At 48.6% G+C, this 26,981-nt stretch overlaps 1 protein-coding gene and 1 long non-coding RNA gene across 4 annotated transcripts in view; one reads left to right on the top strand and one right to left on the bottom strand.

Moving 5' to 3' along the window:
• ZNF606 (zinc finger protein 606) overlaps positions 1-25,519 on the top strand; it is a 39,365-nt gene extending 13,846 nt beyond the window's left edge. Inside the window, exons 1-7 of one of the 3 annotated variants that reach the window (XM_032487434.1) lie at positions 6,198-6,216; positions 7,568-7,676; positions 8,331-8,387; positions 8,880-8,968; positions 16,903-17,029; positions 17,231-17,329; positions 22,301-25,519. In XM_032487434.1, coding sequence (XP_032343325.1) covers positions 7,646-7,676; positions 8,331-8,387; positions 8,880-8,968; positions 16,903-17,029; positions 17,231-17,329; positions 22,301-24,288 — 2,391 coding nt within the window. In that variant the 5' untranslated portion in view covers positions 6,198-6,216; positions 7,568-7,645 and the 3' untranslated portion in view covers positions 24,289-25,519. Of the gene's footprint in view, positions 1-6,197; positions 6,555-7,567; positions 7,677-8,330; positions 8,388-8,879; positions 8,969-16,902; positions 17,030-17,230; positions 17,330-22,300 lie in introns of those variants that run through there. The other 2 variants (XM_032487432.1, XM_032487433.1) reach the window with 2 other exon arrangements.
• On the bottom strand, positions 4,176-6,235 carry LOC116665974. The gene is made up of 2 exons (XR_004322821.1): positions 6,098-6,235; positions 4,176-4,440 (listed from the first exon to the last, which is right to left on the bottom strand). It is a non-coding gene; the product is annotated as an uncharacterized LOC116665974 (long non-coding RNA).
• Positions 25,520-26,981: the final 1,462 nt, after the last annotated feature.

The raw sequence follows: 26,981 nt of genomic DNA on the forward strand, positions 1-26,981 counted from the left end.
GGGTGGCTCCCCGTCCTTACACATGAGCAGGCAACGGATGAGAGGACAAGTGGTCAGTGAAAACATGGACAAGTGTATGAACTCATCAGTACAAGAGTTTTAAGCAAAAATGGTAAAAATATACACTTCGGCACATGTTATGAGGTAGGTGGTGTCCGAAGCACTCAGTCTGAGTAACCTCATTTGATACAGAAATCCTAGTCAGGAAGTTCTTTTTAGACTGCAGGAAATGCAGTCCCGGGAGGGCAGCTGACAGGTAAAGACTGGCAAAGATTATAAAAGACCGTTGGACGTAGGCAAAACTAGTGGGGACATGGACCCCAGTACTCAGCACACGTGGGTGGTTATATGGCTGCACCTTCTCTATAGGGCGGTCAGGTTAGAAGAGTCCCAGTGTAGAGAACGCCCGTGAGTCGACTCAGCAGCCTCGCCTTGGCAATTCACTCATGGAAGTAACTGCCCAGGTATGAAAGCACGTGGGTGTGGGACCTTCATTATAGCGTGAGTCACAACAGCAAAGTAAGGAGTGCTCACCAGTAGGAGATTGTTTACGTAGTTATGGTGCAAGAATTAAACAGCCTATTACTGGAAGACAAAATTAGGCTCATAATAACACGGATAATCCCAACTCTGTGAAACCATAACGCCCTTCTAGGGGAACTCCCTGGAAGAACGTCACCCACGTGTTGAAACTGATTACCTATGAGCAGTTGTAATACTTCATGCGAATATCAGCCATACGTGAGAATCCTGCTTCCCCGCATCCTCAGCATTTGGTATTGTCCATCTCTTCCATTTTGGCCATTCTAGTTATAGCTCATTGTGGTGTGATGACTAATGACACTGAACACTTTTCCATGTGCTTTTTGGCCACCTGTCTTCTTTTGTGAATTATTCAAGCCTTTTACCCATTTTTTTGTTGGGTTATTTGTCTTTTCTATTATTGAGTTGTAGGAGTTGTATATAGATCTTAGATACTAGTCCTTTATCAAATGTATATGTTACAAACATTTTATAAACAAAATTTCAGGAAATTGAATCCAATAAAATGATAATAACATAATAAAAATAATTTTAAAAACATCATGATCAAGTGGGGTTTATCTCAAGACTGCAGAGTTGGGTGTAACAAAAATCAATAAATATGATTCACTGGATTAACAAGCTAAAAAGGAAAAAGTATGATTATCTTAATACATGGAGAAAAAAACCTGACAAAATCCAACATCCATTCCTGATTTAAAAAAAAAATACAACTTTCATCAAACTTGGAGTAGAAGGAAACGTTCTCAACCTGATAAAAGGCATCTGCAAAAACCCACAGGTAATATCACACCCAATGGCAAAAAACCTGAATGCTTTACCCCTAACATGAGAACAAGGCAAGGATGCCTGATTTCATCACTTCTGTTCAACATCGTAAGGGAGGTTTTAGCTAAGGCAATTGGCAAAGAAATTGAATTAAAGGAATTTATATTGGAAAGGAAGAAGTAAAATCTGATGGAATCAACCAAAAAAAAAAAAAGCTATTAGAACTAACAAGTGAGTTTAGTAAGATTGCAGAATACAAGATCAACCTACAAAAATCGATTGGATTTTTATATGCTAGTAATGAACAGCTGGAAATTGAAAATATTAAAAATACCATTCACCACAGCATCAAAAAATATGAAATACTTATGGATAAATATGACAAAAGATGTGAAGAATCTCTACACTAAAAACAAAATATTGCTGAAAGAAATTAAAGAACACCTAAACAAATCGAGAAATATACTTATTTATATGTCAGAGGAGTCAATATTGTTAAGATATCAGTTTTGTCAAATTGATCTATATATTCAGTGCACTCCCAATCAAAATCCCAGCAGGACTTTTGTAGACAGGGAATCATGGAACTGCAAGGAACCTAAAATAATAAAGACAACTCTGAACTGAAGAAAGTTGAAGAGTTAGCACTATCTGATTTCAAGAATTATTATAAAGTGCATAATCAAAGCCTCATGGTATTGGTATAGAGATAGACAAATATGTCAACGGAACAGAATATACAGTCCACAGAGAAGCCCACACATCTGTGGATAGCTGATTTTTCACAAAGGCATACAGGCAGCGAAGTGGGAAATGGATAGCCTTTTCAACCAATAGTACTGGAACAAGAGGATAGTTATTTCAAACAAAAACAAAAAAAAACCAAAACTGTGACCCTTACCTCACACCGGCTACAAAAATTAAGTAAAAAAATGGATCAACAATAAAAAAAAAACCCAATTTTTGAAAAACAGGAAAAATATTTTCATGAAAGAAAATATACAAATGACAAAGAAGCACAAGAAAAGATGTTCAACATCAGTAGTAATTAGGATATAAATTCAAACCACAGTGAGGTACCAATACACATCTGCTGGAGTTGCAGAAGTCAAAGAGACTGACCACACCAAACATTGGTGAGGATGTGGAGGAGTTGGAACGCTCATACGTGTGGGTGGGAATGTAAAATGGTACAACCACTTTGAAAAATAAAATGACAGTTTCTTTTTTTTTTTTATCACAGATTAGAACAGTTTCTTTTTTTCTTTTTTTTTTTTTTGACAGTTTCTTAAAATACTGAACTTACACCTACCATGTGACTCAGCCATTCTGCTCCTAGACATTTACCCAGAAGGAAATAGATGCCCATACAAAGACTTGTACCCTATGCTAATGTCATATCCGCTTTATTTATAACAGCCCTGAACTGGAAACAACTCAAATGTCCAACAACGGGTGACTGGGTAAACAAATTGTGGTAGATTCATAAAATGGAGTATTACTGAGCAATAAAATGGAATGTCCCATTGATACATGCAACAACATGGATGAATCTCAAAATAATTATGCTGAGTAAAAGAAACCAGATCCCCCCAGATAAAGAGTATGCAATGTATCGTCCCATGTGTGGAGAGATGGGAGGGAGGAACTTAAAGGGACGTGAAAAAACTGGGGATGATGGTTAGATTCATTCTCTTGATTGTGGTGATGGTTTTACAGGTTTAAACATATCAAAATTTACAAAATTATACACTTTAAATATGTGCAGTTTATCATGTGTCAGTTATACAGCAATTAAGCTGATTAGGAAGTCTTTTAGGAGAAAATACAGGATCTATTTTTAGGACTGAAATGTAGCTGAGATTTTGAAATGAAGACAAAACACAATGGAAACAAAAGATATTAAAAAAATCCTTCTTTTCTTCAAAAGACACCATAAACAAAGTAAAAGATAAGTTACGACTTAGAAGGGATATATTACTAATAAAAGATCAATGTTAAATTTATGTGAAGAACTTTTACAAACCAGCAAGAAAAAGACAAACCAAGAGAAAAATACAGGAATGAAATGAGAAATGAGAAGGTAATTCAGAGAAAACACAAATGGCTAAAAACCATGAAAAAATGCTGAGTCTCATTAGTAAGCGCACACATGTCACAATGAAATACCACTCTGTACCATGCATTTGGCAAACATTTTAAAATCTGACACTACCAAGCATTGGTGAGGATGTGGAGCAGGTGGAACTCCTAGATGTTACTAGTGGAACTATAAAAAGACGCAATCCTTTTGGAAACTGGGTGACATTTCTACCAGTTGTGGACATACTCACACCAGAGAAACCCACAAGGAGAAACTATAAGGAGACCTATACGTGAATGTTCATAGCAACATCATTTATAGGAGCAAAAACTGGAAGCCCTTTGCTTGCAAAGGTGCAAGCAGATGTCTGAATGGCTGGCTTCCTCCCTGTGTTCAGATCTTTGCTTCTCAGTAAGGCCTTCCCTGATCCTCCAGCCTCCCCTGTCACCTTTCCCTCCTTGGCTTTTAGCAGTTATCCCATCAGATATGTTACATGTTCTACATGTTACAGTTACTTCTTTACTGCTTATTCCCCTCTAGAACGTAAGCTCGATTTTTTTTCCACTACTTTATTCCCAGTTTTTTGCTTTAATGAGTATTTTTGAATGAATCCAAGTGGCTATCAAAAGTAGAGACGATGTGGGGAGGGTATAGCTCAGGTGGTAGAATGCATGCTTTAGCATGCATGAGGTCCTAGGTTCAATCTCCAGTACTTCCTTGAATAAGTAAACAAGTAAACCCAATTACCTCACCGCACACACACACACAGAAGTAGAGAGGATAAACATTGTGGTAAACTCATTCAATGGGAAACTATACAGCAGTGAAAATAAATGAAATACAGCTTCACATACCAAAAAGGATAAATACACGGAGCAAACAATGTAAGTTGCAAATGAAATCTCATGGTATCGATAGCATCTCTGTGAATGCAAAACATGCTTTGTATTGCTCTGGAATACAGACGCCTTGTAGTTTCAGGAAACACGTGGAGCGACCCACATCTCATTCAGGATAGTGGCTGCCTCTGGAGGAACCTGCGGTTTCTGTTGGAGAGGGGGAACACAGGGGTTTCAACCTGTGGGTTGATTTTTTTTCTTTTTCAGCTTAGTGTGTTCACAGGGTTTCACTGAGTTTCTTACAAGTTTATTGTTCTACATATTTTTCTTAAAAGCAAAATGAGCAGACTTCTAACATTAAATTACAGGGATGTGAGAAATTGGAGGCTGAATACTGAGCTGGTGGCAAAGAGCCGTGGAAGGCGGGGCTTCTGCGTGGTTATCAACAGTAGACAAGCATCGGGACTTTCACGTGGGGAACCCACTCCCATCGACTGTTGACCTTAGTGACTCTTGGACTCTTGGCTGGAGGAGACGAATTAATTCTAGGATTTGAGAGCGTAAGGTAACTGTGAGCTAGCTAATTTGTGCTAGTTATTTTACTATTGGTGACCCTACAAACGAGTTCATAAAATGCCCTAGGTGTTCCAGTTAACGCCTCCTGGACTCCCTCTCCCTTTACCTTTCATTCTCATCTGACTATGAGGAAGTGGAACCAGCTGGAGCCCTTCATGCGGCATGGGGTGGCCACACTTTGGGCGTCTCCCAGAGGAAGGGCATGTCCACAGAGAACCTAGATTCTCCTACTCCTCTGGTCTTTTCCCACTCAGAAAGCTCAGTAACAGCTCAGATCCCCTAATAGGGACATCCAAGACGGCTGTCCAGCCCAGCCTTTGCCACCTCGTAGCACAGAGCATAAGGTACCATACAGCAAGCTGGGGTAGCTGAAGTAGGAGAGGGCCTGGGTAGGAGGGAAGCCAATCACTACACACCTGTAACCGTTCCCAGCCACCCTGGGTGAGCAGCTCCGCACGGAGAGGCCTCCTCTATGCCCCCCCCCCCCCCTTTTCTGGGTATTACAGGCTGGACTGCAGCCCATGACGCAGAACCTTGAATACACTGTCTGTTGGCTCTACTTTTAATTAAAATACTAACATGTCCACAATCTGACGGCTGATCACCACCCCCTTGGCTACTGCGTTGGTTCATGGGTCACCCCGGCCTTTCCCTCCCGGGCTCGGTCTGCTCTCTACGGAAGCCGGAGAGCTCTGGCGAGGCCGGAGCCCAGGTCTGCTCGGCCCACCTCGCTCAGGGCCGGAGCAGTGACGGCTCCCTGCAGTCGGACACTCTGTGACCACCGTGCTGTTCCCTCAGCTGACAGTCGCAACTAAGGTGAAGTGAACGGGCACGGCGAGCACGGAGCAAGGAGAAGGCGGCGGGGGCGCGGGAAGCCAGGGCCTGGGCAGGGGTGGGAGAGAGGCCTCGGTCCAGGACTCAGTTCGACTCGGTAACAAGCCACGTGGCTTCATACGTGAGGGGAAGCTCAAAGTCAGGCTCCTCATCCGAAAACAGGGCATCATAACAGCCACTTCCTTACAATCTCGCAACTGTTAAGCGACGGAGAGCGCTCGGACTCCCCCACGTTCCTCCTGCTCAGCGCGGCGACGCGAGCCGCCATCTTACGGACGGCGGGCTGATGCTCGCGAGCCGCGATCACCCAGGCGCCCCACGTCGGCCAGCGGCGGCGGGGGAGCGCGGTCCGCCGCTGGGACAGAGCCGCCCGCCCTGCCGCGGCTTCGAACACGGCGACCCGGGTCAGCGCGTCGGAGGGCGCGTTGGAGGCGGCGCAGCCCCAGCAACTTACCGTGGAGGCACTTTCGGCCCCACCGGAAGCGCGCTGCCTGGAACTACCACTCCCAGCAGCCCGCGCGGCGCGCGTCCCGGCCGACGCCGGGGGAGCGGCCGCCATTGTCCGCGGCCGAGGTGAGGCGGTCGCCCGGACGGTCTGGCTGCTGCTGCTGCTGCGTTCGCCGCTGCCGCCGGCCGGGAGGGTCGGGAGAGGCGGCGCCTACGCTCGCGGCGGGCGCGGCGCCAGGGCGGGTCCTCGGCCCGCCTTCGGTCTGGAGGCCGCGCCGGACCAGCTAGGCGGGCCCCGGTGAACCCTGCTTGTCGGGCTTTTGTCCCCCGGGCGGGAACTGCGAGCGTACGGCCGGGCCGGGCCGAGCGCTCCCCGTGAAGCGCGAGCGAGCTTGCTCAGTCGTCCTCGAAGAGCGGCGGCGCCGGCCCTCGAGGTGGGAGGCCTGTGGCTCGCAGGACGGGCGGTGAGCATCACTTCCGAGCCGGGGTGCGGAGGAAATCTGGGGCGGGAGGCCGGGAGGCTTGAGGTGAGGACCCCTCCGAGGCCTCTCCGGGAATCCACCTTTCCATTTCTCCTGCGAGCCCGTCCTCCTCTGGCCCGGAGGGAAGTCAGAAGTGGGCTGGGGATAGCCCGGGGCGCCTGCAGACGTGCCGTGACCGGAGGACTTTGTCCAGTTGCAGACAGCGGTGCAGAATACTCAGTGTTCCGCCTCGGCGTTTGGGCGCAGATCTCGGGTCTCCCGGAGCCCAGTGGGTGTCCCAGTGCTTTGTAGACGCTCCCAGGAAGTCGCGAAGCCCTGCCAGTTGGCGTTGGTACACTCAGAGGTTGCATAAAGACCTAGAACCTGGGGAATGGGAGGAGGACGGGGTTTGGGCTCCAAATTCGGCTTTCCGTTGGCCTCTGCACCAGGAGAAAGAGGCTTGGGCCTGGCAGGTCTTTCAGGTGGTTTTTTTTTGGTTTTTAAGCTAAGATTTATGTGACATGAAATTAACCATATTAGCGTACAAATCAGTGGTTTTGTTGTACGTTGAGAACGTTATGCGGTCCTCACCACTATATAACTCCAGAACATTTTCATCGCCCCCTCGCAAAAAAAAAAAAAAAAAAAAAATCCAACCGTGAACCTATTAAGCGGCCACTTCCCGTTCCTCTCTCCCTCTCAGCTCCAGGCAACCATTTACATACGAAGGTTGTAGGTAGATTTTACATTAATTTTTGTTAAGTCAACAGAAAGTTACCTCTCTTGGGAACCAGAGACAAATTTCCGCTGTCTCCTCCTGGACTGTTCCCTTTTTCAGCTTATTCAAGTCACCCTTCATTTCTTTTCAGGAATTCTGTTATGTTTTGACACGTACATTCTATTTTCTTATAATGCTCCCTAGGAGTCTTTTGTTGCTTCTGTAGTTGTGTTCTCTTTATTCCCACAGGATCGTCTGTGAGAAAACCACTTTTGTCTTTTTCCACTTTTGTGACTAGGTGGGTATTGGAGCTGCTTTCTGTAATCACCCAGATCCACTGCTCCTGGGCAAGTGCCTGGTGGATTAATCCTGCAGGATGGCTGCCATCAACCCTTGGGCCTCCTGGGGTGAGTCTAAATCCCTGTTTCTTCTGGGCCTCCCCAGCAATGCCCTGCTGTAGCCAGGGGTCAGAGCTGAAGGGAGGTTGGGCTGAGGGCTTTTGGGGATTGGAAGGGATCTCTCTGACTTGGTACAGAATTAGAACTGAGTGAGATTTTTAAAAAATTGTCTGTTCATATAAAAGACAAGTGTAATTTTTGTGTATTTTATAGTCATTTCCTGAGACATTAGTTCTAAGAGATGTTTCTGGTGATTTGTGGGATTTTTTGGAAAACAGTCATACCTACAACTAAAAATTCTCTACTATTTTCATGTTTTTTTACTTTTATTATTGTTTATTATTTATATAGTATTGGTTTATAATTTAAGAACATATTTTTCAAAATTAGGTGATGTTAATTTTATCAGCTACTTTTCCAGCCATTTAAAGGGATCTATTCTGTCATATCAATAAATTTCCTGCAAGTGACCCACCTGTGCATTTCCACTATAAATTTAGCTTATGTTGGATTTTTTTTTTACATGTCCCTGGGCTCTGTTTATGGAATTCTGTTATGCCCATTAGTGAGACAGGTCTCCTCTTCCGTTTTGTTGCCTTCAGTCACTAGAATTGATATCACAATTCTTTCTTTTCCTTGTCCTAACCTGATCCTCTGGTGCAGGTTTCCTTACGGACCAGTCCTGGGGGATGGCGGCTGTTGACCCGTGGGCTTCCTGGGGTGAGTCCAGAACCCATATCCTCATCAGCCACGTTGGCTGCCATGTCATGGCCTCTCCCAGCAGTAACCTGCCATTACTGGGGCTCAGAGCTCAGGAGCCAGGTCTTAGGACAGGGACGGTGGTCCAGATCTGTCTCTGTGCAGAGCTGAAGCAGGAAAGGATCAGAAGATTCCACGAGGGATTTCAGAGTGGTGACATTTCCAGGACAGGATGTATGAGAATGAATGTGTGGCCATTTAGGGCCCAGGCCCAGAAAGGCTGTAAACAGACACTGCTTCTCTGAGACAGTGCCTTGGAGCAGAGGGAGATGGTCCATGGTTTCTGTGTTGTCACATTCTTTAACTTCTCTGGCCCCATGTCCTTCATCTGTACCATGAGGAGGTGGGTCTTTTCCCTTGCCCGAAGGGGCGGGCCAGGATCCAGAGGTAGGATTTCTGTGGGCACACTTCAGCAGGGAGAGCTGCCTCTGTGACTTCACTTTCCTCCCCCAGCTCTGTGTCCTCAGGATGCTGCCTGGCGCATGGAGGAGACCCCTGAGGAGAGGAGGAGGGCCCCCGGGTTCCCGACAGCCCAGGCCCAGGTGAGATGGGGCTTCTGCTTTTTCCTGAGGGGTTACCCTGTTTCCTAAGGTGTTCAGGGTATCCCCAGCCATCCCAGTCAACATGGTTCCTCAGTTTACCATGGCTAGGGTTTAGGTAGAGAAGGAATCAGCCAGAATTTGATTGATTCTTGAGCGTGGGTAGGGGGAATTCAGTTTTCCATGACTGGGAGCCTTATTGTCAACCAGCCTGTTCAGAGTCCTGAGCCCCAGCTGTGCTATGGGCTGTTTGGTAGGTAAGGGACACCCCCTTTGGCTAGCAGCCCCTCCTCTCCCACCTTCGCACACGTATTCAGTGCCGGATGCAGGTTGATGCAGGGATGCTGTCCATTAAGCTCTGTGCTTGCCGGGGGTGGGTACCCCCATCCCAAGGAGCTCCCAGGCCCCTCTGCAGGGTTGGTCAGTCGGCTCCTGAGGCCTCACGAGCTGCCTGGTGCTACACACGTGGTCAGGCCCCAAAGAGCCAGAGATGCTTAGGGAGGCGCTGAGCCTGGAAGTAGCGAGCACACCTGGTGCCCTGGGAGGTGGGCAGGTCTGTATGGAGGTTGTGTGCCCAAACAGCTGGGGCCCCTCTGCTGTGGAGGGGGAGGCGCCTGGGAGACGGGACACTCCTGAGCAGGGAGGTAGCTGGGACACACCAGCCTGGCGAGCAGGAAATCAGTTCCTGCGGCACCACAGGGACACACTGCATGACCAGCATCTGTGTGAAGGCTGACTGGAGTGAGATTTTAGGCCAAGGAGGCCGGGCCTGACTCAACCATGTCCTGAATGCCTGCTGTAGAGCCAGGGCACCATCCTGGTGGTAATAAAGAGCCTCAGAAGTCTCGGGAGCAGGAGACATCAGGGTCTGGAATGGGGCTGGAAAGATGCCCCTGGCAGGGGAGTGGAAAGAAGAGGGAGGTGGGAAGCAGATTCAGGCTTCAATCTGACCAGCACCCAGAAGCAAGGTGTGAGGTATAAGGGAGTCAGTCAAAGCAGGAGGACTTTGTGACTGTAAGGCCATGACGGTGGCTCCAGAGAGAAGTAGGGCAGCAGAGCTAATGGTGTTGGAGAGGTGTAGTCTCCCTCCTCCCTCCTGCCACACCCCCTGCTAGAGGCAGCCACTTAGAAAAAAACATTTTTTGTAGCAGCTTTATTAAAGTATAACTCAGATACCATAAAGTTCAACCTTTTAAAGCATATAGTTGGGTGACCTTCAGTATATTCACAGAGCTGTGCAGCCATCACCAGTATTTAATTCTAGAACATTTTCATCAAGCCAAAAAGAAGCCCCATACCCATTAGTAGTTACCCCCGTTTCCTCAGCCCCCAGCCCCCGGCAAGCACTAATCTGCTTTCTTTCTCGACATTTCATATAAAGGGAATCAGACAATACATGGCCTCTGGTGTCTGGCGACTGTCACTGTAGCAAGTTTTCAAGGCTCATCTATGTTTTATCATGTTACCATTTTTCTTCTTTCCATGGCTCAGAAGTAGCCATTTTTAACTTCTTCAGTTTCTTAGGGTTATTTCTAAATTAGGGATTTTTATCCTAATTCATCAAATTTACATAGTCTGTAATGATTCTCTGCTATGAAAGACAAAGAATAGTTTCATTACTATATTTAGGGTTTTTGTTTCTAAGTTAAAACAATGAATCATGCACATGTGAGATACTGTGATATAAAAATATTAACATCTCTGTTCAACTTTATGCCTCCTACTAAATTAAAAAATAAAAGGACCCCTCCCACAGTTTGAAAGCTGACTGGTGAAGTCCATCGTAGTAACTGCCACCACCCATGGCAGCGCTGCTGTCTCAGGGAGACAGAAAGGCCTGAACCTCAGGATGCAGGGAGGTGGCTGTCAGGCGTCAGAACCTGGGCGGCTGTGGTGTTAGCTGCTGTTACAGGGTGCAATTGGTTTTAGATTCTGTAACAGTTAATAGGGAAGCTAGACTAGGCTGAAGGATGAGCCCTGATCAGTCGCTGGGGATCAGAAGTTAGCTGTAGTGAACTGACATGAAGTTCTGAAAACCACTGTGCTGTACTCTGCTGTCAGTTTATGTGAGGGTTTCTGAGAATTACTAGCCAAGAAATCGCAAGAGAATAAAAATGGAGAATTAAAATAACATCGCCCTGCAGTGTCTGAAGAGTTGTGATTTCTAAGCACATATTCCTGGCCCCATCCCCGCACTCACTTTGGATCTCTCCCTGGAAACTCAAGAGCTGATTATGTGAATTTTGTGTTAAGTGAGGTCTTCAGGAACACAAGTGAGTGCCCCTTATCCCTCTATTGTCCCCTCCGAATTAAGCATTGAAATAAAGCATTCATCTGGTGAAAAACGTCAAATGCTGTCATCCCTTGTTACCTGAACAGTCTGATCTTAGAAACAGGTTGGATAGTGAAGTTTCAGCTAGTTGGAGCACAGGTCCCATTATGTTGATGAATGGGGGAATAATAATATCCCAGCCCATGTAAACCCCCCGCCAGCCTCCCCAAATGTGAAAACTCTCAAGGCCCTCTAACCACCAAAGATTTGTACACAGTAAACATTCACAGAGAACACCAGTAGTTGAATACTCTGCCCCTATCCTTGATTGTCTCTAGGATGAGCACGATCTAGTTATGTTTTTCTTCTCTGCAAAGTTTGCCCTAAAACCTTAATAAATAAGGAAATTGTGGAGATGCCAGAGTCCATCTGAATGTACCCAGGTTCCATGAAGGGGCAAATTGTCAGAGAATTCAGGTAATGCAGGAGCAGGCAGATGAGATCTTGTCAGCAAGCAGCCAAGACCCAGCTTGGCACCCCTGTACCCTCCGTTAAGCCCTCCTGTGTGCCAGCGGATTGCTCATAAAGTGCTTTAGAATGCCTGGGCAAATGTTCATATGTGTGTACAAAGCAGTACATCTAAAAATGTTTACAAGAATGTGGGTGAAACATCTTTGCAGCTCATAGCAGATGGTATTTGGAAAGTGGGAGTTCAGGTGAGGGGGTTACAGGGGAAGTGGAAGGGCTCACTGGTACCCCAGACTGGGCCCTCAGTCCTGCCACCTTGCCCTGAGCATTAGGTCGCAGTGATACCGGCATCTCATCTCCCAGCCCCACCTCTTGTCTCCACAGCCTGTCTTCTGCCATCTCTCCTGTTCCTCACCAGCCTCAGTTTTGCATTCTTCTCTGTATCCCTAAGGCCTCCATGATTTGTGGGCCCCAGCAGAGGGCGTGTTCCTCTGGGAGTCTTTTTTCTTGCTGTTTGGCAGTCCGTGGGCCCTTCAGTTTTTGGTGACATCTCAATTCTGGAAATCTTTCTTTTTAAAATTTTTATTTTGACAAATCCCATAATTGCAGAAAAGTACAAGAAGTGATTAAACATCCCCATCACTCCAAATGAACAGTGCTCAGTGTCTGCCACGTCTGCTTTGCTTTCCTTTTTAGTCCCCAGTAACATTCCCTCCCCACCCTCCTCAGGGTGACCCCTCAAGATGGCGCGCACAGCTGGTCCATTTTCACACAAGTAGGCAGTAAATCACGTAGGCATTGCAAGTTGAATAACCTCTTCTTTTTAGACAATGCTTTTTCTACATGGAACTTTTCTACACCTCTCTGCTCACTTGGGCAGGTTTGAGGCCCATCCATGTGAAGGTAGAGGCCAAGCACGTTTCTTTTGTCCCATCAGAGAAGTGGGCTTGGTTCGTTTCTTCTGTCCTCCCTCCCTCCACCGTTTTTCCTGTTGCAGACGGCCGGTAGGACATTCTTGGAGTTCTGTGTGCATACGTGCATGTGCCCCAGAAGCAGATTTCTGCTGAATTTCATGGGGCGTGTGTGTTTCAGTATGACTAGTGCGGCCTCGTGGCTCTGAAGAGGTAAAGCCCTTCTCAGTCTCACACTCTGGGAGGAGGTGCCTGTTTCCCCACATTTCTGCTGATACTTGACAGTATTGGGTGTTTTAATTTTTGCTTACCTCAAGACTGAAAAAGTTTTATTTTAATTTGTATTTCCTTGATTGCCAGTGAGGTTGAATACCTTTGCATGTAGTTACTGCCCATCTGTGTTTCCTTCTCTCTGTGTGCCTCCCCATCCCTAGGTTTCTGTAGACTCTGACTTCCTGTTAAAGGGGCATTTCATGCTTTCTGGCTCCTGCCTTTGGATTGTGTGTATGGATTGTCTTCTAATCTATAGCTTGTCCTCACTTTGGTGTCTTATCAGAGAGGTGTTTTTTGGTGAGTTTTTGTCAGAAATACCTGTTTATGGCTGGTGTTTGTGTCTTTTTAAAAGAAGTCCTATATTTTTAAAAAAATTCCCTCCCGTCCTTGTCTTTTATATTTTTATGAGGTCAGCTGTTACATGGCCTCCTGACCTGATTACTGTGTCTTCTTCATATTCTGTGAATTCTTTCCTGTGTTCTGAGCCTCTCACGTCCTGTCCTGTTTTATACGGAGACTCCAATCCAGGAGTTAGAATTACAGCTCATTGAAAGTTGGATGCAACCGCTGCCTGGATTCTGTCTTGGCCGCCACATTCGGTCTCCAGCTGAGCAGCAGGTGTCCTTGCGTGCGCAGGGGCCCTCTGGTCCATCCGTGTTTCCCAGAGAAGAGCTGTGAGGCTGTGTCTGACAGTTGTGCTTGGTGCAGCTGAGCTGATCTGGTGCCTTATCAATTTGCCTCCCTCCCTCCCTGTGTCTGTCTGTTTGCGTCTCTCTGTCTCCTGACAAGTCTCACTCTAAACTCCATGGGCCTGGGTGGGCCGAGATCACCAGGTCGGTTCTGCTTCCAGTTTTGTGAGTGCACAGCTGGCTGTCAGGCAGAGACCTCACTCTTCTCCCTGTGTTGGGCTGAAGAGGGCTCAGCTCAGGGGTGGTCACTCACCTGGGCAGCGAGACCCTCCCACACTCTTGAGTCTCAGAGGGTCCGGGGAGTTTTGCCCACAGGGTGGAATGGCTGGCAGGGAGGTGGGGCAGCTGGTAAAGCCCACCTGAGTGTGGACCTGACTGTCACTCTGCCTTCATTTTAGCTCAGAGCCCAGAGCCTCTCCTGGTCCTTCTCCTGCAACCCCTTCTAATGTGCAGCTGGGGCCTCTGCTCTGCTGCTTCGGTTGGCCGTGCTGCCACCTGCCCCCTGTCCTGCAGGAGTGTGCAGACTGCTACATGCCAGCAGCCTCATCTCTTCATTGGTGCAGTGTCTTTTACTTTCTTAAAAAACTTTAGATTTTTAAACCCTACATTAGCTTCCTGTTGCTGCTATAACAGATTACCACAAACTTAATGGCTTAGAGCAGCATGAATTTATTCCCTAGTTCTGGAGCTGAGTCTGTGTTCCTTCTGGAGGCTCAGGGAGAATCTTCCTCCCTTCTTCGCTGGCTCCTAGAGGTGCCTGCATTTCCTGGCTCATGGCCCCTCCACTTTCATTGTGCATCACATTGACCTCTGCTTCCACCCTGTCATTTTCTCTGATGCAGGCCCTCCTGCCTGTCACTGGTCCAGACCCTTGTGATTACATTGAGCCCAGCGGGTCATCCAGGATCATCTCCCCATCTCAGCGTCCTTAGTGGAACCACATCTCTGCAACATGATCTCTTTTGTTAGATTAAAGTAGCAGTTACTAGGATGGTTACGTCTTTGGCAGGACCATTAGTCAGCTGACCACAGGCACCCGTATTCACCAGCCTTAGCAACTGTTACCTTTCAGCTTTCTGCCTTTTCATCTATTCTGGCACAACCTTTTTATTTTTATATATAAAAAAAAAGTATTTTAAAGCAAACCTCAGATACTGTATCATTTTACCCGTAAACAGTTCTGTGTGTATATCTGAGACATACATACCTTTTAGAAGATAAACATTGCTTTCATCACACCCAGCAAAATTAACGGCGGTTCCTTAGTGTCACCTAATACCCAGCCCACGTTCGGTTTTCCCCACTTGTCCCCAGTGTCTTTTGCAGTTGGTTCATTCAGATCAGGACCCCAGGGAGGACCACACGTTGCATGTGCTTCGTAGGCTGGAGAAAGCAGGTCGCCTGTCTTAGGGTTTCCCTGATTTTTGCCCCTGTGGCGTCATTGAATGTTCCTCCATCCCTCCGACTCCTGTTGTCTGGCAGTTGGGCTGCAGCAGATTCAGGCTTTGTATTTTGGGTGTGCGTGCTTGATGGGTGGTGCTGGGTCCTTCCTACTGTGTGATGCCAGTGGGCTCGGGATGTCTGGTTGCCCCACTGCAAGATGCTGTGACGGATTATTGGGTGCCGGTGTTGTCGGCCTGACCCCTCCATCGTAAATTCCCCTGCGGGCCGTTCACCCGTGGTTTCACAGTCATCGATGTTCATGGCCAGTGTGCACTTTCTTTTAGGGTTTGCAGAATCTCTGATGATTTCATTCTTTCTGAGATTCTTAGGTGTAGTTCTTTTGTTCCTTTTTAAGTGTGTGTGTGTGGGGGGTCCGTCGGGGTCTTGGGAGGGCTGGGAGGTGAACGTGTGGTCCGTCCCCCAGCTTGACAGCTGCCGGGGTGTGGGTTTGGAGCCGACCGAGTAGATGGCGCCCTCCAGGGAGGTTAGGTGGCAGGAGAGGAGCCCCCGGGAGGAGCGCGGGGGCAGGAACAGGGCCCTCTCCCAGCTGGTGCACTGCTCTACCGGTTAAGTGTTACATTTAAGTAAAAAGTTTACGTTACCCCAAAACGTAGACGCAGCAGCCGTCACAGAAACGGAGGCCCGGGCCGGTCTGTGAGAGGGAACCCAAGAAATCGGCGTAAAGGAGTCCGAGGCGGGGGAGGGCTTCCCCGCGGGAGGTTGGGGCCCGCAGTTTCCAGTGGTTTTTGGAGTAAGGGACTCGCTGGAGCAGAGCCAGCGGTGTGGACGGGAGGGGGGCGGCTCCGACGCGCGGAGTCGGAGTCGGTGCTGGAAGACCCAGCACGGGGCGGCCCGGCTCAGAGATGCCGGGCTGCAGGGGCCGGGAGAGGAAGGCGGTAGGCTGGGGGGGGGGGGGGGGGGGGGGCGGGGCAGAGGCGAGACGGGCGGGGCGCGCTGCACGCGTGCGGTTCCGCGGGCGCTCGTCCCGTGGGTCTGCGCAGACGTGGAGGGGGCACCGAGCGCGCAGGCAGGCCAGGAGGGGCCCGAGAAAGGAGGAGGGGATGTGGGGTTTGTAGCTCACCCGCCACCCGCACCTCGAGGGAGGGCGCGACCCCACCCCACCTCGGAAAAGCCCAGATCCCCGGGCTCACGTTGACTGCTTCACAGGACTGTAAGGGTTAGGATTCACTGCAAAAATCAGACTTCCCTTTGTTTTTCTGTGGGTATTCCCGGTTTTCCTTTTCCTAAAAGCACCAGTTTGAACTTGTAAAAACTCAGAGTGCTTTGACAGCAACTGTAAGTGATTCTCCTTGACTTGGGCTGCTCTGCACAGGCAATCCTGTCTCACAACCCACCTCCAGTTCTCTGGCTGGAGACAATCTGGGAGTGGAAACTTCTCCGCTGTGCCCGGGAAGACAGGCTCTGAGTGTTCGGATCACCCTTCCAGGTCCGCGATCCCTGTGGAGCATATGCCACCCCCAGGTTCTCTGGTTTGTGACCAGGGCTCATTATCTGTGTCCACTCTGGTCCAGGTCTTGTCAAGTGTCTGCAGCTCCAGAGAAGCAGGGGGCTTGCCCTGGTGGGAATCCTGCCCACACTCGCCAGTGTTACCAGAATTGCGCAAGGCGCTTAGGAGAGACCTGCTCATCTTTACTGTCGTCATTGTGGGCCCAGATACCTGATTCCCTAAGTGTACATCCCAGATGCAGGGTCCCGAGGGCTCCCAGTGAGACCTGAGCCAGGCCAGGAATATGGAACGCTTCCAGGGCAGACAGTTCCTCTACATCCTGTCCCCTCCCCAGGGCTATCAGCCTCATTCCACCCCCAGAAAACACGGGAAGGGGTAACTCCGGGCTGAGGAGGAACATGTGTGTCTTTTAGGAAACTGTGACCTTTAAGGACGTGGCTGTGGACTTCACCCAGGAGGAGTGGGGGCAGCTGGACCCTGTTCAGAGAACCCTGTACCGTGACGTGATGCTGGAGACCTATGGGCACCTGCTCTCTGTGGGTAAGGCGGGCGCTGCACAAGTAAACGAGGCTGCCGCCCTGCAGTACCTTCTGCTGTGTGTTTACAGCTCGCGGGGGCCTCACAAGGGCTGAGGTGGTGATGAAATCCCTAGTGCTCATAAGGCATGTCGTGAAGTCTTTCACGAGGAACAGACAGGAGGGTTACTGGCCACACTTATCCGTGCTTTTCCTCCACGTGCAGGGAATCAGATCGCCAAGCCCGAGGTCATCTCCCTGCTGGAGCAAGGAGAAGAGCCGTGGTCCATGGACCGGGTGTATCCCCCTCAACGCACCTGTCCAGGTGAGAGCAGGCCCCAGGTGGGAGTGGGGAGCCTTCCTCCAGGCCTCCTTGTTGGAGACACAGGTGAGACCATGAGGACGCCACTGCCTCGGAGACAGCCGCAGCCACTCCCGAGGAGCTGTGTCCCTCGTACTGACTGTTTTCCTGCCGTTGAGTCAGAGCAAGGTGCCCCTCTTTCTACCAGGGTAACTGTCTGTAAGGGTTCCCTCCTCACCCCTACTCTCGTCCGCTCCAGTGCCTCTCATCCTGTCTTCTCTCCCTTTCTCCTGGGTGACTTCTCCTCATTTACCTGCTTTTTAATTTTTTATTGTTAAACTTACAGCCTATAGTCACAGACTGTTCTTTAAAAAAAAAAACCAAAAACGGTTTTTTTGTATAGATACTGTATTCACATGGTTAAAAAAGCTCAAAGCTGTATAAAATGTGTAAACTGATAAAAACCCATACTCCCTCCTCTTGCCCACATTATCTTTATCCCCCAGACACACACACACACACACACACACACACACACACACACACACGTACACACACGTACACACAGGTGGCCACTTTCTTTTTACAAAAATCTTGGGTTGTTTTATTAGTGATTGTCCTGGGAATTGTAATTAACATCCTAATTTATAACAATCTAGCTTGGATTACTATTAGTTTAATTTTGATAGTGTATAAAAACTTTGCTTCTGTGTAGCTCAGTCCTCCCCCTTTTGTGCTATTATTGTCACAGATTACATTGTACATTTGTGTCCCTTAACACAGGTTTATAATGATTGTTTTCTGTAGTTGTATATTAAATCAGATAGGAAACAAACAAAAAATGCCTTTGCGCAGTCTTGCTGTGTTACCTGTGTAGTTACCTGTATTGGTGGTCTGTATTTCAAGTTACGTCTAGTGCCCTTTTATCTCAGCTAAAGAATTTGCAGCATTTCTTGTAGGGCAGGTTTACTAGCAGCAAACCAGAGTTTTCTTTATCTGGGAATGTCTTGATCACTCCATTTTTGAGGGATAGCTTTGCCAGATATGTATTTGATGATTGACACTTTTTTCTCTCCGGCCACTGTGGTCTCTGATGAGGAGGAGGCTGGTGGTCTGGGTGAGGGTCTCTGGTGTGCGATGACTTGCTTCTCCTGCTGCTTTCAGGATTCTCTCTTTGGCTCTGGGAGTTTGAGAGCGGTGTACGCAGGTGGCCGTCTAGATTGCTGGGAGCAGGGCAGAACTTCTCACAGCTCCTCTGGGCATCCCACTCCTCCACTTCTCCTTTCACTGTTTTGGTTTGTGCATTTGGTTTGCTCCAACTGTCTTCCATCATCTCAGACAGTAGCGCCTGTAAGTGTTTGACAAATACCTACTTCCTAGAGGTTTTTAGGACTGTGCAAGTTCCCAGCAAGCCTTTCGAGTGGGGTCTCCCGGGGACCCACCAAGCAGGTCAGATGGTGACTGCCCTTTGGGGCGAGGCTTTGGGGAAGCTCTAACTCGGTCTGCTCCTGCAGCACCAGAGACGCGGGCTGCTGTTTTCTAGTTGCTGCTGCTGAGCTCAGGAGTCAGAGATGGGTTTAGGGTGAGTTAGAATACCACAGAACTCAGCTGTTTTCCTTGAATAAATTCCCCTTGGGTTGCTGCAAGGCTTTGTTAATTTATAGAATTCTGAAGAAATTTATTCTGTCAGTTTTTGCCAGCTTTATGGTTGCTTTTCCAGAAGGGTGAGATTTCAGAGGTCCTTACTTTGCCATTTTCGCTGAGGTTTTGCCCAGGTTAGTTACTTTCAGTGATTTCTATTGTTTGTTTCCAGAGTCTCTTTATTCAGCTGCAGGCACATAGGTGTGCGTGGTTACTGTTCACCTTGCCAAAAGTGGGACAGAGCACATCGTTCTGCGTCATGCTGCTTTTAACTTGACGGTGTGCCATGGCCTCCTTGAGTCCTGAAGGTGGACGTCTTCCCGTCCAGTCTACCAAAGTGGGCTTTTGTGGAGTCTTCCCCATTGCCCCCATTTAGATCTGAAACCTCCCACCAAGGACTCGTGAATTCCAGTAGCTTTAACTGTCCCACCATCTTGCTGGCCAGTCTCTGTAACCATCCTGGGCCCTGCAGCTCCACCGCTGCCATCGTTACACTTGTACTGCCCTGCACATCATTCGGCTGCCTCCTTGATCTCAACAGAACCAGGAACCCCAGCTCCTCCTGAGATGTGCGTCCATTGTGCTGGCCGTCTGTGAGTCCTGCGTGCTGGACATTTGGAAGCTGCCCTGACTTCCTGCCCTTTCTTCTCTGAGGAGTAGTCTCCCTTCTGCCTTCCGAGGCTTTCTTCCTCTGAAGTGCCCACTGTGTCATTCTTCCTCCACCGACATCCCCGCCACGTGCTTCCCCATAAAATCCTAGCTCAGGTTGATGAGTGCATTGTTATTTGTTACTAGCTTCCTCAGATGTTAACTCTGGATTTATGCCCCTGGAGTCGTCCATTACGAGGGCTCTGCCAGTAAACCTACAGTGACTTGAGTTGCCTTTTAAATAACTCAGCTGAGATTTGAAGACCTTCCAGTTTTTTGTTATTTTTCTCTTTTCCTGACTAGCTCCTACAGTTCACTCAGCTGGCTTCCTGAAGGCCCCCCTCACATTTCAGTCGCATCGCCCAGGCCTTTGCTCATGCCCCGCTAGCAGGCTGCCTGTGCCGGAGCCACGCTCAGAGACTGAGCTCATGCCATTTCTCTCATGTGAAACCTGCCTTGATTGTTTCTGTCGGTGCTGGTCTCCTCCGACCTCCCACGTACTTAGCGTCTGCAACCCCACAGTCTGTTCATAGCTGTTCAGATTGTTCTTTCATCACATAGATTATAAGTTACAGGTGGAGGAGACACTCTAGCTGTGAGTACTGAGTATAAAGCTGGACAGGAATTGCTTATTTGGTCACTGACTTGGTCAAGTACCATTTTTGAAAGTTTCTACTGGAAGAATTCAAAAGCTGTGTGAAAATCATTCCCTGACATCTAGGGGCTAAGCTTGGGATTGGTAATAAATGCCAGTTCTTCAGCAGAGAAGGATCCCTGTTGTAATGGATTTGGGTAGTAAAAAGGGGGCGGTGGTGTATAGAGAAGAAAGAAGACAAGGGTCTAGGTCCTGCTGGGTACTGCAGCTTTAGCCCCTGTGGTGTGCTGAACAACGACCCCCCACCAAAAATGTCTGCTTCCTGTACTTGTGCATAGGGTGCCTTATGTGGCAAAGGGGGTTTTCAGATGTGAATGAAACCCTGGGTCCTGAGATGGAGAGATTGTCTTGGATTATATGGGTGGGCTCATTGTAATCGTGAGGCCCTCACGAGAGTGAGTCAGGAGTATCAGACGCAGGTATAACTGACAGGAGCAGAGGTTGGAATGATATTCTTTGAAGATGGGAGAGGAGCGACAAGCCAAAGAATGCAGGCAGCTTCTAATGCTGGAAAAGGCATCAATGAGGATTCTCCCCTGGAGCCTGCAGAAGAAAGCTAGCTTGATTTTAACCCAGTAAAAAGCCATCGAGGACTTCTGACCTCCAGCCTGTAAGACAGTGAATTTGTGTGCTCATCAGGCGCTGCATGTGTGGTATGTGTCACAGCAGCGAGAGGGCACTGATTCAGACCCCTCCCACTGTTGAGGGGCCGACACTCAGCAGTGATGAGAGGTGGCTCCCACGTAATGGATTTGCCAGACCTTTCGCTGGATTCTCAGTCCCATGTAATCCTGGGAAGGGTCCTCTAAGGATAGTGGCAGAGCGGGGGCTTCCGCGAGCTGCAGCCTGACAGCCCGTGTGTGTCTGTCTCACTGCGTCCTCCCAGCCTGCAGGTGGCGCTGGTGTGGGAAGCACTGTAGCGGTGCCCTTAAAGCCTGTGGTGGCTGCCCTGGGGCAGATGAGTTCTGTGTTACTGACGGCACCGTCTGTGGCGTGGGAAATGCTGTGACAGCTCGAAGCTTCTGTTGGTGATGCTTTCTCTTATCCCAACCCCTCCTTTTTCTGGCAGGTGTCACAGTAGTGGAGCAGTAAGGACCTTATAGCACAGAAATGAATTAGCACACTTGAGTAACTTAAACGTTAGTTGCTGAGGGGCTGGTTGTACATCTTTCTTTTTTTCAAGCCAGTTAATTTCTTAGTTTTCACCTGAATTGTGTTGGGACCCTCCAGACCACCCCCAGGTTCAGCGATTCACTAGAGGGACTCCCTGGACTCAAACATTATACTCAAGATGATGGTTTATGACCTTTGTGAAAGGACACAAGGCAGCATCAGCCAGGGGAAGGTGCAGGGAGCAGGTCCAGAGGGGACCGGGTGCAGGCTTTCTGCAGTCCTTTCCCAGTCCCTTTGCACAGGACACGCTTAGTTCCTTCAGCAAGGAGCTGTGACAGTGTGTGTGGCGTGTCATCGACTAGGGCAGCGTGCCTGAGCCTTGGAGCCAGGTGTTTCCCGGGGGGTTGGCCATTTAGGCACACATGGCTGACTGTAATCACGGAGGCTGCAGAACCCTGGAAGGAAAGCAAGTGTTCATAAATGACGTTGTTTGTACAGACCGTCTAGAGAAATTGGCTCAGTGTGCTTCAAGGCCTTACGCAGGCAAAACTCTCACATGAGTTAGAACATTCCAAGGTCTCAGTTCCTAGGAGTTGGCCCAGGGAGTCATGAAACAGGCCTTTTTAGCAATGTGCAAAGTTTGAGCAACTCAGGTGTGCAGAGTTAACTCCTTCCTGCACACCCTTATTCTGGTCCTCTTTTCCTGGGAAAATACTCCTATATGGGTTTTATTCGTATTCAGCGCACACTGTAGTCTGGTAACCACTTTGATTCACTTTTTACTCACTATTACAATCTTTCTCTGGGTTGCAAGTCTATTTGGAAACAAGTTCCCACTTGCCTTCTCAGTAAATTGGACAATAAATCTTACCTTTTCCATTTTGCTCTTAGAGGTTCTTTCTCTGTGCTCTCATGAGTTTTTTTTCTGTTTATTTCAGAGTGGATGAGAAATCTTGAAAGCAAAGCATTGATCCCAACACAGAGCATTTTTGAGGAGGAACGGTCCCATAGCCTGAAGCTGGAGAGACACATATGGGATGACCCCTGGCTCTCCAGGTTAGAAGTTCTGGGATGTAAGGACCAGTTAGGAATGTGTCACATGAACCGGAGTACAGCTGTGAGGCAGACGGTCTTCATGCAGAAGCAAGTGCTGTCTCAGAGAAGCTCTGAGTTCTGTGAACTTGGGGCTGGGTGTAGCCAGAGCTTAAACATTGTTCCATCTCAGAAAGTTTCTCAAGTAGAACATTTCTATAAGCCTGATACAAATGCTGGAAGTTGGAGATGTAACTCAGCCATAATGTTCACAGATAAGATTACCTGTGAAAACAGTGAGTGTGACGGAGCCTTCTGCCAGTCCGTGCAGCCTGCTCAGCCTGCAGGGCTGCACGCTGGAGACAGCCATCTCACGTGTACGGATGCCGTTAAATCTTTGAATCATATACTGCATTTTGGTGACCATGTGGGAATGCATACAGGAGAAAAGCTCTATGAATATAAGGAATGCCATCAAATCTTCAACCAGGGCCCATCATTCAGTGAACATCCAAGACTTCATATTGGAGGAAACCAGTATGATTACAAAGAATATGAGAATATCTTTTACTTCTCATCCTTTATGGAACACCAGAAAATCGGTACTGTTGAGAGAGCATGTAAGTACAACGAATGGGAGAAAGTCTTTGGGTACGATGCGTTCCTTACACAGCACACGAGCACTTACACTGCAGAGCAACCCTACGAATATAATGAGTGTGGGACGTCTTTCATCTGGAGCTCCTACCTTATCCAACATAAGAAAACTCATACTGGAGAGAAACCCTACGAATGTGATAAATGTGGAAAAGTTTTTCGGAATCGTTCGGCCCTTACTAAACATGAACGGACTCACGCTGGAATAAAACCCTACGAATGTAATAAATGTGGAAAAGCCTTCAGCTGGAATTCTCATCTTATTGTACACAAGAGAATTCATACGGGGGAGAAACCTTACGTGTGTAACGAGTGCGGAAAGTCTTTTAACTGGAACTCCCATCTCCTCGGGCACCAGAGAACTCACACTGGAGAGAAGCCGTTCGAGTGTACCGAGTGTGGGAAGTCTTTCAGCTGGAGCTCGCATCTCATTGCCCATATGCGAATGCATACCGGAGAGAAGCCCTTTAAATGTGACGAGTGTGAAAAAGCTTTTAGGGATTACTCAGCCCTCAGTAAACACGAGAGAACTCACTCTGGAGCAAAACCATACAAGTGTACCGAGTGTGGGAAATCCTTCAGCTGGAGCTCCCACCTTATTGCCCACCAGAGAACTCACACGGGAGAGAAGCCCTATAACTGTCAGGAATGTGGCAAAGCCTTTAGAGAGCGTTCAGCCCTCACTAAACATGAAATAATTCATTCTGGAATTAAGCCCTATGAATGTAATAAATGCGGCAAATCCTGCAGCCAGATGGCTCACCTCGTTAGACATCAGAGGACTCACACTGGAGAAAAGCCCTATGAGTGCAACAAATGTGGAAAGTCCTTCAGCCAGAGCTGTCACCTTGTCGCGCATCGGAGAATCCACACTGGCGAGAAGCCCTACAAATGCACCCAGTGTGAACGGTCCTTTAACTGTAGTTCTCATCTCATTGCGCACCGGAGAACTCATACTGGAGAGAAGCCATACAGGTGCAACGAGTGTGGGAAAGCATTTAACGAGAGCTCTTCCCTTATCGTGCACCTGAGGAACCACACTGGAGAAAAGCCCTACAAGTGCAACCACTGCGAGAAAGCCTTCTGTAAGAACTCCTCGCTCATCATTCACCAGAGAATGCACAGCGGAGAGAAGCGCTTCATCTGCAGCGACTGCGGGAAGGCCTTCAGCGGCCACTCAGCCCTGCTGCAGCACCAGAGGAACCACAGTGAAGAGAAGCTCTGTGCGTTGAATTGATGCGAGATGCTCCTTTTACTGTACATGTGATAACACATTCGGAAGCCCTCTAAGCCTAATCAAGAGGGGCGTTTTCAGTAAGACTTGACCCCTCACTTATCAGTAGAAGTTTCCTTTGTAGAAGAAACCTGTGAATGAAAAGAACAGGCAGTGGCCTTCCACCAGGCCTTATTCTTACTTAAAAGCAAACAGTTGCAGAGAACAAGTCCCCAGACTCCCCTCATGACCTGCGGAGGTCCTGCCTGAGGAGCACGGACGTAGGGAGTGAGACGCCGGCTAGTGAGAGATCTCTGCCCCTTGTGGGTCAGAGTGTGCTGTTAAGGGAGGAACTTTCTCCTAGGGAGCGTTTCAACTAGAAATGCACTGTTTTGTGTCAGGCTGCGGTATTGGATGGAAGCATCACAATAACGTTTTGTCATTATGGAAACAGATTTTCCTCTGAAAAGGGGTAGGTTCTGGGTGCCCTTTAGCGAATAGAATATGGAAAACTAAATCTGAATTTAAGAAAAAATAATATTGAATGGGATGTTTACTGATGATCAAAATTAACCTTAGAAAAGCTTAGTGGATGAGATTACTAATGATGGAAATGTCATTGCCCAGAAGGATGAAACTGATGCTGTTGAAACAGGAGGTGGTGCTTCGTAGCTCACTGTGTCAGTGTCCTCGGTTTGTGACTCACTCCTGCGTTGCTGGACAGGTAGTTTGTCATTTGTTCCAGGCAATCACTGTGAGTTATGATTATGGACGCTGCATCAGTATCCGTGACACGAAGGAATAAAAAGGACACAAAATTGTTTATAAATATCTACTATAACATCCAAAAAGTGTATATGGAAAAGGGCTGGAAAGACCCATGGATAAATTAACCCAGTTAATTTAAGATTTTTTTAAAGTTTTACAAACACAGCACTTACCATGTGCTAGGCTTTGTTTTAAATGCTCTTCAAATATTAACTTGTTTGGTCCCCTTAGTTCTCTGAGACAGGTACTGTCACTATCCCAGCTTTGCAAATGGAGCAACCGAGGCAGAGATGATGAGAAACCTAGCGAGGGACACCCAGGAAGGAGTGGAGCCGAGATCGTTTGGCTCCAGAGCTCATGTTTTAACCACTATGTTATGCTGCCTCTGCAGTGATTTTTTTTTCCCCTAATGTTTTTAAAAAAAAAAAAAATTTGTTCAGTGTTTCTATAGTAGATATTTGATAATAAAAATCAAATTCCTAAACAATGTGAAATAAAGGTACCTGGCTCTCTGTCCTGCTGGATTTCTGCTAAAGACGAGAGCTGAGCTCCTTTTGGAAAATGAAGTCTGGATTGGACGTTCGGAATCACTGCATTTCTGAGACCTGGGTCTCACCACCTACACCCTGAGGATTACAGCAGAGCCAGGGCTGGAGGACTCACCAAAGGTTTGGGCAAGTCAGAGGAGTGCCCCTCGTGAGGCAGAGGGCAGGAGACACCTCTGCCGGGGCGGGGGGGTGGGGGGGTGGGGGTGGGGTACCGTTTCTCAAGGTCTCCCTTGAATTCAGTGTTTATGTTTTCTTTAACTTCTCCAGTTGAAAAGATCGCTTGATAGTAAGGAGGATTCAGAAAGGGAGGGAGCTGATGGGTCCATAACAAAGTGAGGAAGTTTCTCTGAGTGCTCAGAGGGGAGCGGGGATAGGAGAGGATGGACAGCGAACCCAGGTTGTCTGATTTGGGGGCCCCGGAGGACTTTGTAAGCCGTGCAGTGCCCACAGGCATCCCGGCAAGTTCCTGTGTGACTGTATTACCAGGCCTACTGTCTTTTAAGAAGCATTTCTGAAGGGGCCTCCTGGATTTCTACAGGGCCTTTCTAAAAGGGTCCGGGACCCTGCTGCTTCCAGGGGTGTTCCCTGCCTCCTGCCTCCTGGCTCACAGCCTTGTATGTGTCCAGGACTCCCGGGTCCCCTCTGACTCCCTGACTTGAACCCACATGTGCTCAGTTCATTGCCTTCTGACCCCCGTTCCACCCTCCCTGACTCTGAACCTGCCGGGCGGGGTGGGCCCTCTCCGTTCAGCCGTCAGGACTCTGCCTTGACCTTCCTGCTGTGGCTGGAAGCTGGGTCTCCCCTCTGCAAGGCACCGCTTAACGATCCTTCCAGGGAGGGGCTGCCTTCTACCTGTCTTCTTCACTTGCTGCTTCTGGACTGTTCTTCCTCCCTCCCCTGGAGCTCAGTCCTGACCCAGGGGACACCGGGCCCTCTCGTCACTCCTGCTCCCCCTGTCGCAGTCACCCTGTGAGTGGGTCACTCGCCCACGAAGGGTTCAGCTCCTGCTCTGCGGGACCTGCAGCGACCCCCATCATAATGCTTCCTGATCCCTGTGTCCATGTGGACACTTTCCCCGTGTTCTGCCCTCACAGCTCTTTGACCTCCCTGCGTGTGGTTTTGTGACCCGCCCCGCAGCGGCCCGTCACTCCCAGGGCCATCCCTAGGGCCATTCCATTACCCGTGACGACACCCGCGCCCCCGTCTGTTTCCAGCACCTCTTCCTGAGCTAGTCGGCTGCTTAATACCAACGTTCCAGCAGTCCCTTGGCTGAACCTCTCACACTCAACCCCAGTGGATGGCTTTGCTTCCTGTTTCCCCGGGACAGCGGACGCTGTCAGCGGAGGCCTTCCGTAGCATCCTTCCTCCGCCTCCCCTGGCCTCCCGTGATGCCCATGCCCT

Source organism: Camelus ferus, chromosome 9 (genome assembly GCF_009834535.1).
Source record: "Camelus ferus isolate YT-003-E chromosome 9, BCGSAC_Cfer_1.0, whole genome shotgun sequence".
NCBI classification, from domain to species: domain Eukaryota; kingdom Metazoa; phylum Chordata; class Mammalia; order Artiodactyla; family Camelidae; genus Camelus; species Camelus ferus.